At 51.0% G+C, this 16,956-nt stretch overlaps 2 protein-coding genes across 5 annotated transcripts in view; one reads left to right on the forward strand and one right to left on the reverse strand.

Moving 5' to 3' along the window:
- Window positions 1–5,710, reverse strand: part of HTR5A (5-hydroxytryptamine receptor 5A) — a 42,659-nt gene extending 36,949 nt beyond the window's left edge. For both annotated transcript variants that reach the window (XM_058723698.1, XM_058723696.1), the window contains exon 1: window positions 5,141–5,710. In XM_058723698.1, the coding sequence (XP_058579681.1) occupies window positions 5,141–5,710 (570 nt within the window). The remainder of the gene's footprint in view (window positions 1–5,140) is intronic.
- Window positions 5,664–16,956, forward strand: part of PAXIP1 (PAX interacting protein 1) — a 51,190-nt gene continuing 39,897 nt past the window's right edge. For all 3 annotated transcript variants that reach the window (XR_009260097.1, XM_058723694.1, XM_058723695.1), the window contains exons 1-4: window positions 5,664–5,789; window positions 9,773–9,907; window positions 14,234–14,277; window positions 16,594–16,657. Coding sequence is in view for 2 of the 3 variants with exons in the window: in XM_058723694.1 (XP_058579677.1) it covers window positions 5,709–5,789; window positions 9,773–9,907; window positions 14,234–14,277; window positions 16,594–16,657 (324 nt within the window). In the remaining variant the exon portion in view is untranslated. The remainder of the gene's footprint in view (window positions 5,790–9,772; window positions 9,908–14,233; window positions 14,278–16,593; window positions 16,658–16,956) is intronic.

Consider the following 16,956-nt stretch of genomic DNA (forward strand, 5'->3'; position numbering starts at 1 on the left):
AAATAATCCAGAACTTATTATATAAAATGTGCAACTTTGTACCCAGAAATGCCAGCATTCTGACCTCACATGCCTTGTCGGTGATTTCCCCCTCCGAGAATCACTTCTTTCTTATCCACTCCATCCAAGGAGGTTTCCCCAGGTATTCTGGCACATGAGCCCCTCTTCCCTAAATCTCTGCTGCATTTACCCTTAATTCCACTAGCTCCAGGCTCGTGTATCCCAACGATCTTCAGGTTTTTTAGGGCAGATGTAATCTCTTACTTGAAGAAAAACAATTTGCAACGTCCCCATCAGGCTTTCCTGTCTTGTATCAGCCAGGATTGCGACTCAAGGCGCACACCCGAATTAGGACTATCTGGGAAAGTTAGTTTGTAAAGGCACTACTTATGAAGGTGCAGGCAGGATAGATGAATAATTAAAGAGCCTAGGCCCAAAGGGATGAGGAGAAGGCCAGGTGGCCAGAACCCGGAAGGAGAGAATTGTACAGAACAGGTTCCTTTGGGAGCTCAAGTCAACCTGACGCGGAACTCGGAAAATAAACGGCCTAGTCTTCTGCCTTCCCTCCCGTCAACTCTGTTGGGTTTCCCTGTTCACCAAGTTCACCTGGAGGGGCAGAGGACGAGGGAGACTATACAGTCCAGTCAGGTCAGCGTCCTGGGACCGAGAACGAGGTGAAGGGTGGAACGTAGATCTGAGGGCGGGCATAAGAGGACACAAGATACCCAGCGTGTCCACGCAGGCCTTCAACAAATACCTGATTGCTTTTTTAAAAGAACACTATTCATCCTTTCCATAAATAGTCAAGAACCCTATTCAACAAATACCTACTGAGTAGCTATGTGCAAACATGTTTTTTTTTTAAATATCTAACAATTTCTGCTTTTTTAAAAAGTTTATTTATTTTGAGAGAGCGAGGGAGAGAGAGAGCGCGCACTCAAGTTGGGAGGGGTGGAGAGAGAGAGAGAATCCCACGCAGGCTTCACATCATCAGCACAGAGCCCAACGCAGGGCTCGAACTCATGAACCTGTGAGATCATGACCTGAGCCAAAATCAAGAGTCATAAACTTAACCGAGCCATCCAGCTGCCCCTGTTTGATGTTGTATCACCTTCCTTAATCTTAATTTGTAGACTTTTTTTTTTGAAAACTAAAAATGGTAGACGTTGGCAAGATGCCAACAATCCCATTTCCTTTTCCTGGATGCATAGAAGACAACATTTCCCAGCCTCCCTTGCAGTTTAGATTGGGGTCACAAGACTGGGTTTTGGCCAATGGAAGTAGTTGGATGCAGAAGTATGCTGCTCTTTCCAGGCCTGGCCATATAACCTCCTGCGTGATGTTCTTCGTGCTTTCTCCGGTGTGTATAGCTAAAAGGAAATGGCTCTCAGACAGCAAAGCCACATGATGACAGAGGCCCTGGGTGCCCATCCGGAAGAAAGCTGTTTGAGCAAGCCACCAAGTTGTGTGCAAGAAAATTTCAAGGTCTTAGTCCGGTGGAATGTGATTTGCTACATCATCTTAAACTGTATTTCTCTACAGCAGTGCTGCTGACATTTTGCACGGTTTATCCTCTGTTGTGGGGGCTGTCCTCTGCATTCTGAGATGTTTAGCAGCTCCCTGGCCTCTACCCACAGGATGCCACTAGTACCCGACCTCTAGTCATGACAATCAAAAATGTCTCCAGATGTTGCTAAGTGCCCCCTGGGGGGCAAAACTGCCCCTAGTCGAGAACAACTGACCTAAGTCCTCTTGACTAATACACCCACTGTGTGCGAGGCACGGTGCTCAGAGAGATAGGGAACAGGTCTGGGCCACAGTTTCTGACTTAAGAGCACGGAACTGTATATAGTACATTACACACGCATGCATGTTTTAAGACGACTGCTTCATTGGAGCACTGTAATTGTTAAATTAGAAACAAAGCACAATACAGAATTGATTAAATTCAAGTACACTAAAAAACAGAGTATGGTTAGGGCGCCTGGGTGGCTCAGTTGGTTAAGTGTCTGCCTTTGGCTCAGGTCATGATATTGTGATTTGTGAGTTGGAGTCCCACATCAGGGTCTGTGCTGAGCTCAGAGCCTGGAGCCTGCTTCGGACTCTGTGTCTCGTCTGCCCCTCCCCTGCTTGTACTCTCTCTCTCAAAAATAAGCAAACGTTAAAACTTTTATTTAGAAAAACAGTATGGCGTATCCATCAAATAACGCAGAACTATTATTTATTGACAAGGAGGTACGATTCCTTTTTTAAGTGGCAACAGAAGAGTACTATGGTATATATATATTTTTAAGGATGGGACAGTGCAAGGATTTCAAGTGTTGCTTCTGGGGATGGGATTTGGGATAATTTGTTTTTTTACTTGTTTTCTAATTTTTAAAGTTTATTTTGAGAGAGAGAGAGAGAGAGAGAGAGAGAGAGCGAGCGCACAAGTGGAGGAGGGGCAGAGGAGGGGGGGGAATCCCAGGCAGGCTCCACACTGTCAGCACAGAACCCAATTTGGGGCTTGAACTCACCAACCCTGAGATCACGACCTGAGCCGATATCAAGAGTTGGACACTTAACTGAGCCACCCAGGTGTCTCTGTGTTTTCTAGTCTTTATATACTAAACAGCTGGATGACTGCTGGTGGCAACTGTGCTGGGTTGACTGCACCTTTCCCATAAAGAAGTAACATTTGGGTCCCAGGTTTCCCTGTGACAAAATGGCTTCTTTGTGCCTCTGACTTAAGTGTTTCCTTTCATAAGGTTAAATGCTGTAGTCTATAAGCCCAAATGAAAGGTTTGCTAAACATTGCTAATATCTAACTTTAAGGGTGTGTGACCAGTTTAACAAAATACGACAACGGGACTGAGATTGTTGTACCCAACATAGAGATGCATTTTTAAAAAGCCACTTGGAGATACTTTTCTAAATAATGCCTCAAATTCCCACCAGTAGGTACAGTTTAAGTATTCCCAACTCTACTTTTGCTTTTTCAATTTCACATTTCATTTTTTTGTAGCCTCAGGTTATTTAACTTGCAAAATAGAAAATGAGAAATGTTACCCTATTTCCAAATTAGCATCAGTCTGTTTATCCTCCTAAGACTTCATCAGCAAAATGACCGTGCTTTGAAGTTAGTTGGGAGAAGCGTAAAAACATATTTTTTTAAAGTTTATTTTGAGAGAGAGCACGCACGTGAGAGCACACTAGCAGAGGAGGGGCGGAGAGGGAGAGAGAGAATGTCAAGCAGGCTCTGTGCTGTCAGCACAGAGCCCAATTCTGGGGTTTGAACTCATGACCTGTGGGACGAAATCATGAGCTGGACACTCAACCGACTGAGCCACCCAGGGGCCTAAGTGTAAAAATAATGCTCAGTGTCACATTCGAGGGTAGTACCTGCATCCAAGTTAAAGAAATGTCTCTTTAATGAACAGACACTGTTAGTAACCTGAACACAGTCTTCTCCTAAGTGCCACAGAAATTAATGAGAAGTATCTATTTGTGAAGAAAATACAGTGGTCTCAACATGGTATTTTTCTTCTATAACTTTGTACACGAACATCTTATAGACAGGAAACTTTTGTGAAAATCATTTTTATGTTTTAGTGCTAATTTTCTTTTAATTTTTTTTAAATGTTGTACTTAGTTTTGGGAGAGACAGAACAATAGCGGGGGAGGGGCGGAGGGAGAGGGAGACACAGAATCCGAAGCAGCTCCAGGCTCAGAGCTGTCAGCACGAGCCCGACACAGGGCTTGAACTCACCGACCGCGAGATCTTGACCTGAGCCGCGGTTGGACGCTCAACCGACTGAGCCACCCAGGCGCCCCTTTAGTGCTAATTTTCAAATTGAATTGCCACTTTGTCCTTCGGCAGACGGGTTCGTCTTGATGACTTCAGATGCCGGTCTTGTAGATTTCCTCGGAACATCCACCACCCACACCAAATCAGATTTCCTCCAAAGGTTTTTATTTTTCCTTACTGGTAATACACTCTAGAAATACACCCTTTTGTGTGCTGCTGACCCCGGGCCGTGCTGTGAGGCCCACACGCGTGCACGGACCAGGACTTGGCACAGTTCACCCGGGATGCCTTGCAGTTTTGACAGGCTGATGAGATTTTAAGCAATGCAGATTTAGACTAAATAGCTTACTTCCATAATCTGCCTTATTGAATCATTGAGGCCACAGTAGGGTCAATTTCTCCTGCTAAATGTTGCAAGTTCGTTTCTAACTTCGAAAATAAAATACCTGTTTGCTTTAAGTCTTTTAAAAAATTACGTGCTTGGTTGGGTGTTTTAACGAAAGAAGGAGAGAGCTAAGGAAAGAAGGAAAGTCTTCTCACACAACAAGAGGGCGTGCGAATTCTGGTTCTGTGTTTGGACTCATTTATTGCGCCCACAGTTAACAGCGAACCTACAACGCTATCACGACCGACAACGCACACGCCGTCGGGCGTGCACCGGAGGAGGAAGAGGAAGAGGAGGAGGAAGTGGATTATTTCTGTAACAGCGCTGGACCGCAGCGCGGGAAGGCGGGAACGCGCCCGCGAGCCGCGCACCGCGGAGCCCAGCCCCCCACCCCCCGACGGAGCCCGACGGAACACAGGCCGGTCACGCCTGCCTCCTCGGCCGCGGGAACTCTCACAACTCCCCGGGCTTTCAGACCCCCAATTTCACCAACACGGACTCGAAAACGCCTAGTACTCAGCGGCTGACGCAGCAGTGGGTGGCGGCCTCGGCCTCCTCCGGGTCCCATTCCCGACCGCCTCCGGACGAGGCCCCAGCGCGGCTGCCGCCACAGCGCCCGCCCCGGGCCGCCGGTCACACTCATCGATCAGCCGCGCCCGCACGCTCCCGCCGGCTCCGCGGCGCCGCCAGGTGACGTCAGAGAGCGCACGTCACGGCGGCGCCGCCAGGATGACGTCAGAGAGCGCACGTCACGGAGGGCCGCCGTCAGAGGCTATAGGGGGAGGGGAGCCGGGCCTCTGTCGGCGGAAGTGGGGCTCCGGTGCGAAGGGGAGAAGCCCCCCGGCGGGGCCTGGGGCCCTCGGCTCGCCCGTGGCGCTCGGTCCCGGACGTGGTCCGGCGTCCGCCCTTCAGCTGGGACCCGGCACCCGAGACCCGGCCTCTCTCGGCCCCAGGCGCTGAGGCGTTACCTCGGGTCCCGTCGGGCAGCAGCCGGCGACGTGAGCTCCCCTGTGGCCCGAAGCCGGCTCGCGCCGCCATCGCCTCCGCCGGCCGGCGGCAAGCCCCGCCCCCTCCGCCGCGCGCGCGTGCGCCGCCCGGGCGTCCGCGCGTGTTGACGGGAGGGGCCTCCGCGTTCCCTTCTTTCCCGGGACCGGCCCACTCGGGCCGCGCCAAGGGGGGGGGGCGCGTTTCTGCGCGTCCCCAGGGCCCCCTTGTGAGGAGGCGGCGGCCACGGGTTCCGGGTCTGCGGACCGGGCTGTGCGGTGCCTGTGCCCTCGGAGCCGCGGGCCGCCGCGGAGCCGCAGGGCGGCGCCGGCTGTCAGCCGGCTGCTCGGCGCTCCCCCTCGGCGACCGGCGGGATGGTGCGTCCCGCAGGGCGCGCGCGGCTCCCGCGCTTGGGCCGCTCGGCGCGGGCGGGGGCGCAGAGGGCGGGGGAGCGGGCCCGACTCGCAGGACCGGGCCCCGGCCGCGCCGTTGGGGAGCGGGCCCCGCGGGGCGGGGCGGGAGCCGCCGCGGAGCCTTCCGGCAGCCGCGACCATGTCGGACCCGGCGCCCAAAGTTCCCGATGAGATGTTCCGAGAGGTCAAGTACTACGCGGTGGGCGACATCGACCCGCAGGTACCGCGCCGCCCCCGCCCGCCGCTCTCCGCGTCCCCGGCCCGTCCCCGCTCCCGCCGCGGGCGCGCGCCCGGGCGCAAAACGTCTGGGCCCCGCCGCTCGGGCCCCGCCGAGCCCGCCGGCCTGGCTGCGCGGAGGCTGGGCCACCTGTGCCGAGCAGGCCCGGGGCCGGCGAGCTTGGCGGGGGATAGGGGACCTGGGGGGGGGGGGCGGTCTGCGGTACTCTCGGGAGGGGATCTGGAGAGGAGACCTGGGGTTGGTCTGCGGGACTTTCTGGAGGAGACCCGGGGAGGGGAGGCAGGGGACCTGGGAGTGGGGGTTCTGCGGGACCTGCGCCCGGCGGGGAGCAGAGGAGAGAGAGGGGATGTGGGGGTGGTTTGCGAGACCCGCGGCCGGGAGGCTGGAGGGGAGGGGGGGTCTTAAGGACCCACGATTGGGGGAGATGGGGGGAGGGTCGCAGATCTGTGTCGTGCTCTACTAGGACCTTTGGCCAGGAGGGCATCTGGAGGGTGAGCTCAGGGAGGAGAGAGACCTGGAGAGGAGGGTACTTACTAACAAGGGAGGAGGGGAGGAGGGTCCATGCCTCGGGCCTAGGAAGGAATGTCACTGCCCTACGCCTGGTGGGGGACCAGCCTCTGTCGCGTGTGGTAAGTTCCCCCCGAAGCCTGCCACCTCAGCCAGCTGCCACTTTGCTCCTTTCTGGGGCAAATTTGGACTGGGAGCATCCTTCCTGCTGCCCACCGCGTGTGTCTGGGCTCCCAGAACAGTAGGTCCCAGAGGGTGGACAGGAGGAAGGTGATGGAGCTCAGCCAGGAACCCCAGGTCCAGGCTGCTGGGGCTCAGTGAACGTGGCCCCTGGTGTGGCCGGCCACAGGAGTGCACACGTCTGGGCTGTGCAGCCCCAGTCACGTGAGAAGCGCTCACTTTGCCACCAGTGAAGTCCTGTTGTTTGATTTTCCTGATTGGGGGAATTAAACAGGAAATGTGGGAAATAGCCAGGGAGTACCATCACTCTAGGCACTTAATTTTTTGTAGTTTGGGCTCACCCCTAAAGATGTCGTGGATTTTCTAAGTGATACATGTGGTGAAATGCCAGAGTGTTCCTCTTCCACGGTGGAAATGAGTCTTGGTTGGATATCCTTTTCAGGTGCATCCTCACAATATCCCCTTTATTGAAGTTGATGCGGTTAAAGTTGTCTTGGGCGTCCTTTGCTGTGACTGCCAAGCTGGGAGTGGATGCAGAGCCAGATGATCGGACCTTAAGGCCTCAAGAGTGGAGACTGGTGTTTTAAGAAATAAATTTGGTTGGCGTAAAAGGAATTATGGAAGGCTGATTGGTCTTGGCCTTCTGGAGGCTGGTCTGTGGGTGTCTTAGTAACTAAATTCTGTTGCACGGCACGGTCCCCAAGGTGGATCCTTTTTCTACTTTATAGGGTGAAGAGACTTAGTCTTGAGTTTGAAGGTAAACAGGTGTTGAACCCAGAGTGATCACAATGAGCGCCTGTAACAGTGGGACCTTTTTCCCCGTGTTGATAATTTTCCTTTCTTTTAGTATCCATCAGTCTTCTCTCCCACTTCCTTGCTACTTTCTTTATTTTGTTTTAGGGTTTTGACTTTATCTTACAAGGGACTTGAACCAAGTATTACTGAAAACCTGGAACAATCTGAGTTGGAACCATATCTGCTCAACCATGACTCAAATCTAAGTGCTTCCAGATGTCCTTGGCAAACCACTTTGATCTGAAACAGGATATTTTGTAAATGATTTACAGCCAAACCATTGATTCCCTGAATCTTACGAACACGGATTCAGAAAGTCCATGCATATTGAGCATGTAGTACCTGTTAAAGCATTGGCCTAGATAGTGGATGTAAGATAGAGAGGAGTGGAACCTGATTCGTATCCTTGAGGACCTCCTCTTGGTAGGGAGTGGGGGGCCCACCTGAAGACCTTGTGGCGTAGGGTGGTTGGTGTGGCAACAGCAGACTTCTGTGTTGGGCACCCCTGAACTTTTCCAAAGTCGGCGTCTTTGCAGTTGGCTGTTGAGATACGCAGAAGTTAGGAAGAGGGTGAAGTGAGGCCTTTCACGTGGAACGCGTGTGCTGAGGAACGGAGGCCTTAATATACTTGGGATACGTCAGGACGATCGGGACACTTGGTGCAGGGTGATAGGAGATCAAGCTAGTAAGGCAGCTTCAGTTTTGTGGAGCCTGGAAAGAAGCCAGTGGTCTGGGTTTCCTCAAGGTCCATGAAGATTCAGTGTTTCCGTAGAGTTCTAGAAAAGGCAGGCGGCAGTGGGTGAAGAGTGAACAGGGAGTGAGGCAGTGAACACAGGTTGGACCGTTGTTCCAAGCGGTTTGTCACAAAGAGGAAGCAGAGAAGGGGCCCGGACGTGTGTGCGTGCGCGTGTTAGGACCAGTGGGGGGGGGGGGGGTGGGGGCTGGAAATCTCAACACCCCTAAAACAGGTAGTGGGGTCAGGAGCGCACGCGAAGGCTGCATAAGAGGGTGTCGTTTTCTGTGGGACAAGCTGAGTGGACGTGGTTGCTTGGAGGCCAGGGAGGGAAGTGGGGGTGATTGGTCGCTACCACCGTTGTCTGGTCACGTGTGAACCAAATACTTAGCATCGGCCCCAGTTGCTGTCTCTGGATGGTGAATGAAATGTTCTGAAAAAGCCTGACTTGTGGGTCAGTCGAGCCGTGTGGGCGCCAGATCACCTTCATAGGTGGTGCCCACCCGGGCCACTCGGGCTCTGCGCCCCCTTCCCCTGTTCCTGGCGGGTGAGTAGGGTCCGGTTCACTCACCCCTCGGCAGCTAGGGATCTCGGTCAGTCTCAGACCTTTGGCCACCACCGTGTCGCTGACGTGCTGATGACTCCCCACCCGCTGGGGGCCCAGGTCTCCCCAAGGACCACTGATGTCTCTTCCGAGACCTTCCATGTGGCACCCAGAGGATGTGCCCAGACTAAAGCACTTTTCTTCCTGCTTCCCCACCTCTGCGAGATCAGAACACATCCCCCAGTGACTGCTACTGCTGTGTCCCCAGCACTTTCTCTCTTGCACTGTCCCCCCTCCCAGGCACTACGTGTTGCTTGTTCTCCCGCACCTTCCTTCTTCCTACCCCTGGGACAGTCCCTCAGGTCAGTACCTGCTGCTTTCCCCCGGGACGCTTGCCTCACACTCCCTCCATTCTTGCCCTGACCGCACTCCTTCGGTGAAATCTGGTCATGTCGTTTCCCTGCCTAAAACCCTTGTGTCGCTCCAGAAGACGCTTGTGTTTTATTTCAGAATAAAGTACAAATGTTTTTGCGTAGGAGGTCAGGCCGGTTGTGGTCGGCCCGGCGTCCCGTCCCGTGTGGCGAATGCTGTGCTCCGTCGGTGCCTGCATTTTTGTGTGGCCAGCTCCTGAAGCTCATCGGGATTCTGCTCGAGTTGGTCTTCTTCCAGAAGCTTTCCTTGTTTTGGTGAAACCGCCCGTCCCTAAGCGCTTTGAGTTTGGGCCTGGGTGCTGTTGCCACTGTCTGTCAGACCAAGATACTACCTAGTACCTGGCTCGCAGCCTCTGTGCTTACCTGGTCAGTGGGTCAAGATTTGCTGCTTTTCACTGTCCTCAAATGTTGGATTGCGTATGACTCAGAGTCAGTTACTAATTTGATGTGGTGGACACGGCGTGTGTTTATTAGACTTTTCATTGTTCACAATAATTTGTGTGAATCAAGTGTGAAACGGGGGCGCCTGGGTGGCTCAGTCAGTTAAGCGTCCGACTTTGGCTCAGGTCACGATCTCGTGGTTCGTGGGTTTGAGCCCCGTGTCGGGCTCTGTGCTGACAGCTCAGAGCCTGGAGCCCGCTTTGGATTCTGTGTCTCCCTCTCTCTCTGCCCCTCTCCTGCTCGCACTCTGTCTCTCTCAAAAATAAACGTTAAAAAAAAAAAGAAGAATGACATGTGTTTTTCCATTTTAATTTGTGTGTGTGTTTTTTAAAAGGTTATCCAGCTTCTGAAAGCTGGGAAAGCGAAGGAAGTGTCCTACAACGCGCTAGCCTCACACATAATTTCAGAAGACGGGGACAATCCTGAGGTTGGAGAAGCTCGGGAAGTCTTTGACTTACCTGTCGTGAAGGTCGGTAGTGAATCGAATTGATTTTATGTATCTTATTGTGTATCTTGAAAGTAATACGTTCAAGACTTCGTGGAACTCTTCTCAGAGTGTTTGCTTTGTAGAGGAAGCTGCCGGATGAACAAAGCTCTTTGGACAGCTCGTAACCCACCACGGCAGAAGGCCCTTTCCCTTAGGTCCAAATTGGTCAGCGGATGCACCTGCCGTGGGGTGACCCCATCTCGACTCCGCCTGGAGCTCTCTACGCCAAGGACCTGTGCCTGGGAAGGGGATGTGTCATCAGCGGGCACTGGGGACTCGGGAGAAAGTGCTCAGTCTCAGGGGCAGACAGAGTCCTGACAGGAGGTAACTCCTGGAGCAGGGTCACGATCCGTCCCCGCCGTGTCAGGTGGCCTTAACTTCCAGCCAGCCATGTTGGAGGGAGTCCCGTCCCCCCTTTGCTGTGCTGTTCAACTGCTCCCCAACAGTGGTCGCGATGACCATGTGTCACGCTGTCCACCTGGTGGCCGTCACTGGTACCGCTACGTAGCTGACGTTGGCTAGTTTATTTTAGAAAGTGGGGGCCTCAGCTGGGTGGGTGAGTTGTTCAGAGTTTGCTGATTACACACTGTGCTCTTCTCTTGCTGCCTGTAGTTGAGTTGACTGATGCTAAATGTAATTGTATAGTTTTGGTCCTTCAGTTTTTTTTCTAATCAGAGGTATCGTATATTTGTCTGAAAATAGTTTAATTCCACTATCATATTTTTTTCCTTCTTTATGCCACCAAACACTTTGCTTTAAAATCAGTATAAAAGTTGTTGTGGTATAGTAACAAAAGAGGCTAGAATCAGGAAAGATTGCCATTAAGTGAGGCTGGGATACAGAGAAGCCGGCCTGGCCCTGGGAGGTCTGCACCTCATCAGTGTCCAGGCTCTGAAACTGCCTTTCAGGCTTAGAAATCTGGTTTTTGAAAATAAACCTGAGAACAGATCTGTGTCTCAGGAGAAGCCTTTCAGAGACCAGACTCTCAAGAGACGGCTGTATAAGTCCGAGCGACTGTTCATTTGCAGCAGTGAAATACAGTGGTCACGTCCCTGCACTAAACGGTGCGTTTCAGCCTGGCCAGGTCCTTCGTGAAGACGGAGTATCCGCACCTTTCCTGCTCCGTCCACCTGACCCCACCTCGCAAGACACACAGACTTGCGACAGGCCCTGGGCCGTGGGCTCGGGCACCTCCCTCCCTTGGATCCTGCTTTTGTCTCTTGTTTGTTTCCATTCTTCCTCAGCTGTGGGGACCGTGTCTCTGGCCCCTTTCCCTGCACACTTTCTTTTTCTTGGTAGCGTGGAGCCTGTTGTCTTGTGACAGTGACTTCACATGGATTATGTAGGTTTCAGAGTGAACCTTAAAAGGGCCCCCGTATTAACCAGTGCTGGGGGCTGAGGTCATTTAGAGCAGTGGGTCTTAAATCTGGTGACGGTCAAATCCCTTCTTGCGCTTTGTAATACCCCCTTTATTATCCCCTTACTTACACGTAGAGGAGTGTCCCCCGATTTAAAACACATATACACAAATGTGTACTTGTGTTCACGTATAAGTACCCCGAAGTGAAATGTAAAGGGGAAAAAAGGGAAAGTGAAGATCACGTATTCGCTACGGAAATACTGGGCACAACCCCCTGGAGGCGGAGGTCACCTGCGGCCGTATGTGGAGGCGCTGTGAAGTGACTCCTGAAATGTAGACCTGTCCCCGTCTCTGCAGGCAGAGTCGCCAGCTGCGAGGCCACGTTTCTGAGTGGGATCAGTCCCTGCTACAGTTCTGAGATAAAAAAGCAGTCTTCATTTTACACGTCATATTTCTGGAAGAGTCAGGCCGTAATAAGGCCGCATAAAGTGCCTATTAGCCAGCTTCTGTGACTCTCACCATTTTGCCAGTCCGGCTTAGTACGCCCCTGGCCCACCCGTCCCCTTCTGGCTGTAGTTTGGCACGAGCCCCCAGGCACACCGTTAGCACTCCTGGCGCTCCTGTCTCCAGCGCCCCGGTCTACTTGCAGTTGGTGGCCGCGCCTGTCCTGTCCACGGACTGTGGTGCCACATGACAGGGTGATGGAGCTTGTCAAAGCTGGCCCAGCAGTCTGTGTCCCCCCCGCCACGATGACGCCAGTAGACCCTCAAGTTCTTATTCTGAGCTCAGCCCACTGAGGCAGAGGCCTGGCTCCATAAGCCCAGATCCCTTGGCCTTTAACATACTAAATTTGACAAGTGCATTTTAAAAATGAGGCGTCCTTACGCACGGCGACAGATTATCATGTACGTATTTGAATTGCGTAGATCTTTAAAACTTGCATCTTTAGGCACCAAAACTTTTGGAATAATTTTTTTTAATGGACATATTTTTATTTTTCTCAGTGGCCTTAGGGCATCATTGGAAATGTTAACGCTGACCAGCAGTGGGCTTGTTTTTATACGGTGTTACTTGCCTTTGGGATAAAGAGCTCCTTATTACGATGCTTTTCCGGTTCTCCGTTTCTGCTTTATTGTTACTCGTGTGTCCTAGACTCATGTGAATGAGGGCCTGGGGGTGATTCTGCTCTGCGTGGACTTGATGGTGGCTGGCCCTCAACCCTCAAGTGGGAATACCCATGCTTCCCCCGTCCCCCAGTTCCCCAAGGGACACCGCCCAGGGTGTATGCCGCACGATAGTTGGAAGGGGTACCTGTCCCACCGTCCTTGGGAAGAGTCACACCTTCACCGGCCCAGGTCCTGTCACAGCGCATCGCCCCGGGCTCTGGGAACCCTCCACGCCATGCCAAGGGATGACTAGAAATGCTGCTTTTTCAAAAGCCACCCTGGTGCGCAGCTGTGCAAAGCAGGGCTCCGTGGGGCTCTGGGTGCTACCGTGGATCGTGTAGCTTGGCTCACGTGACGACGCTCACTATAGAAGAGTCCCAGCCAGTGTTGGCTACCGGCGCTGGCCAGCTCCCTTAAACTAAGCTGGAGTTTCCCCGGGATTACCAGAGAATGTGAAGGCCCACTGGGTGAAGTGCTGGACAGAAGCCTAAGTGCTCGCTGTCAGCCTGGTGCACTTTGTCCCATGAGAAGTTACTTAAAATGCGCGGGAAATTATCACATCGTCATGCAATCATTATTCCAAGCGAAGCCAATCTTTATTTATAAAACGGTCAGTATTCCTACACCCTGTTCACAGAAGACACACTTTTATAAACTCAGGCTGAAAAATTGTTGATGTTACCCGAAAAACGACAGGGGTATTTTGTTTTCTGAAGTTCTTTTTTTTTTTTTTTTTTTTTTAAATGTTTATTAACTTAGAGACAGCACACGAGCAGGGGAGGGGCAGAGAGAGAGGGAGACACAGAACTTGGAGAGGGCTCCAGGCTCTGAGCTGTCGGCCCAGAGCCCGACGCGGGGCTCGAACCCACGGGCCGCGAGATCGTGACCTGAGCCGAGGTCGGATGCTTCCCTGACCGAGACTCCCAGGTGTCCCTCTAAAGTTCTTAGTATGTGCCAAAACTAGTTTGGAGATCATCAGGTTGGAATATAGGTTGCATGAGAGCAAAGACCGCATACCTGTTCTTTGTTATTATATCCCCAGTGCCTTGTACCATCTCTGGGACGAAATAGATTCTCAATAAGTACTTGATGAATAAATTGATGCACGAATAATAAGTCCGTGTGTATGTTTCAGCTGGTTGAAATTTCTGAAAGTTTCAGCTGGCTAAATGGGGCATTATGTAGGTGAATGTAATGTTAAAAGTGTGGAAATACAAAGTTTCAAAAATACAAGTTACCCAAAAAGGTAGTAATTAACCTAAGATTTTATAATTAATCTGAATTTTGGAATTCATAAAAAATTACCAGACAGAAATACTTCTCACGATTTGCCAGCATTTATATCTACTGGAGATTACTAAAAACACTCATGAACTTAGACTTGGTTGGGTTCGGGATTGAAGAGGGAAACCAGGGAGGGCCCAGTGTGCTTGGGATGGGGAGGGGGTAGGCCTGGCTGTCAGACCCCAGCCCTTCGGGTCTGAGGACAGTTCCCAGCTAACCTCAACGCTTAAGCATTAATAGTGTGTGTGCCTAGAATTTACATTTATAGGCATAATAGTTTTTAAAATACGTGGTGGTGCTTTGTTCTGTAATTGAGCTTTTTCGCTTGGGCAATAATAACTAATCTTTGATATTTTTACCACTTGAATACTCATAATCTGGGTGCTTTGTGATCAGTTATAACAAAGCCTTTAATTTCTAGGAGCAGGGCTGGTGAAATGTCATTTTGATTGTAAATTGAAAGCATTTTGTGATTTGAGTTCATATTTTCTTTTTCAGCCGTCTTGGGTGATATTGTCCGTTCAGTGTGGAGCTCTTCTGCCGTATCCTTTTTGGGGAAGGGGGGAGGGAAAGGACAACTCTGGGTTTAAGACTGAAATGGTAACTGAGTGGATTTGTTAGTTTGGGCGTGTGTGTGTGTGTGTGTGTGCGTGTGCGTGTGTGTGTCCTCTGTTCCTTGTGTTTTCCATTCTGATCCGGATTTTCTGTACCTGATCCTTGTCTCACCCCCACCTCCACTCCCACCCCCACCCCCGGAGGGAGGGCCGCCCGCTGCGGGGACCGGGCTCCAGTTCCAGGACAGGGCTTTCTGATCTCGGGCAGGCCTCCTCTCTAGACCTCAGCTTCTCGTCTCTGGAACAGTTTTTGTGATGTCTAGTTAGGTGGACTATTTCCAAACTCGTAAGTCTGCGTGGGCCAAATCATGAGTTACGTGAAGAACGGATAGGGGAAGAGAACATCAGAACGTTTCTAGTTTCGTTGATATGCGCTGTCATTCTTTTTGATTACGTCGGGTAGAAGGTTTCTTTAACACACGTGCTGGCATCTGCTATGGGCCGGGCACCAAAACTAAAGGGGTCGACAAGGTGTCCTTGCTGCCCTCAGGGAGCTCCCTCCCACGCATGGTCCCCTGCTTCTGCATTTCCTGAGTGTGGCTTTAGAGCACGGTCCTCCCCGCCTTGGGTGAGATGTCAGGCTGCCCTCTCGTGTTCTGAGCCTCGTGGCTTCTGTTTCACCCTGGCCGTGTGCAGCTTCCCTGGAGGGTCACTCCACGCGTGACCTAATCGTGGAGGTGCTCCTTTTCAGGGTACCTGGTACCCTGATGCTAAAGTTGCAGATGATGATGTCTTTCATCCAGTTTTGTTTTGCAGCTCGGCCAGGTGGGCCCTGGGAATGCATTTTTACTTTATGGAACTGATGCAGACGGAGGGAGTCTTTGTGTATTAAATCCAGGTGGCCTCAAATCAACACAACATCCCTCTATAAGCAGTTCTTGGAGGATGTGCAGAACTCTAGCAACTCCAACTCAAAACTTCTAAGGCTTTTCATCCATAATCTGAAGAGTTAAAGGAAATCAGTTCGTGTTTTGTTTTAGTTTTCATCCCATTTTGCTGTTTTGGGAGTCTTTGTTTTCTAAGTACAGGTGAAAAAAAAAAAAAGACTGGGAGACAGAGGGATAATTTTGAAGGTGAGAGGTTAATTCTTCCTGTTGTGGATCATTTATTCTCTGCACCAGATTCCTTAAGAAGCTGTCCTCCCCTTGAGTTCTTATCTGCCTGTCCAAGCGCAGCTCGAAGGGACATAAAAGGATCCCCAAGACTCTTGGACGGCACAATCTAGATTTGCCTTTGTTCATGTTTCCCCAAGGCTTTGGAAGGAGAAAATGCTTGAGCTACAGGTAGGAGCATGGAAACCGATCTTGGATAATGGGGCTGAAGGCATGACGTTGGGGTCTGCAGAGGTTAGTCAGACAGGCAGGCTCCCATCAGTTATGAGATCTCTCAGCAGGGCTGGTGGGAGACTTCCAGATTACAATAGAATTTTCAGTTTGATCTGTTTTTCTTCACTCACTTGCCTCAGTAGCTAGACTTTATTCCTGTTGGGAAAACAGGGCAATACTTTAGTAACCCATGTTGAATTGTGGACACTCCAGATTCTTCAAAAAAAGTCCTCGTGTTGGCTTTGAATAGGCTGTATGTTACTGGCGCCCTGAGGTCATGTCTCCTTGGGTAGAGCGGTATGCCCAATGTCTGGCACACAGCTCTTTTGCATGAATTTTAAAAATCTGAGCGTTAGAGCCGGGAGAGTTGGGAATTAGGTATATTCTAACTCTTGTTTTAGTAAAGGAAAACCGAAGCTTAGAGTTGGTCTTGCCCAGCTTTGTAAAGTTAGCAGCGGTAGCAAGACTGGAACCCAAGTTCTTTTATGGAAGATTCTCTCTGTCATAGCCCAGAAGTTCCGTTAACGTTTCCTTCTAAAATAAACTCTAGACTTTGGGATGTGCTGTTAAAGTAATTGCTGTGCCGTGTGTGTGTGTGTGTGTGTGTGTTTACGTGTGTGTGGAGTGAGCCAGCCCTCGGAGGTCAGATGTTTTCCCCTGCGAGTGTACTGGGCCCGTTTTCTTGATGTTGGTGGAGGTGCTGAGTTAGCGCTTCACGGAACCTCCTGTTGTCTCTGCTGTCCGCTGCTCCTTCTCGAGGCTCCTCTGCTGTTTGGCCAATCCGAGTCTCTTTGCTCCGTGGACTGAGTGGGAGGGCGGGGGTGGGGTGGATCACGTCCCAGTGGGCAAATAGCACGTCTTCGTGGAATGCAGGTTGCACTAATCTCATTTCAGTGGAATCTTAATAACTATAAAACAGAGTGAATGGTTTTTCTCCAGAGTCGTGTCAGATCTTTTTTGGAATCACTGCCTGCCTCTCCCAGGTAAGCATGGTTACAGTCCGTCTTGTGTTGTTTACACATAGCAGTTCTGAGTTTTTACACTTTCGGATTTATGACCTGTTTGTAAACCAGGTTTAAAGAAGCTCTCTACTAAGCTGCATGTTCAGTGTGACCTTATGATACGTTTATAATTATTTAAACGTTCCTGCTTAGACTTAAGATTTAAAGTTTTAGTGGGCGAAACGGCCTTTCTAACGTAAAGAATTACAAAGGTGTAAGATTTGAATGTGAAAAAATAGTAAAAATGAAATTATTTAAGATGGCAAAAATTCACTCCTAAA

Source organism: Neofelis nebulosa, chromosome 4 (assembly GCF_028018385.1).
Source record: "Neofelis nebulosa isolate mNeoNeb1 chromosome 4, mNeoNeb1.pri, whole genome shotgun sequence".
Classification (NCBI taxonomy): Eukaryota; Metazoa; Chordata; class Mammalia; order Carnivora; family Felidae; genus Neofelis; species Neofelis nebulosa.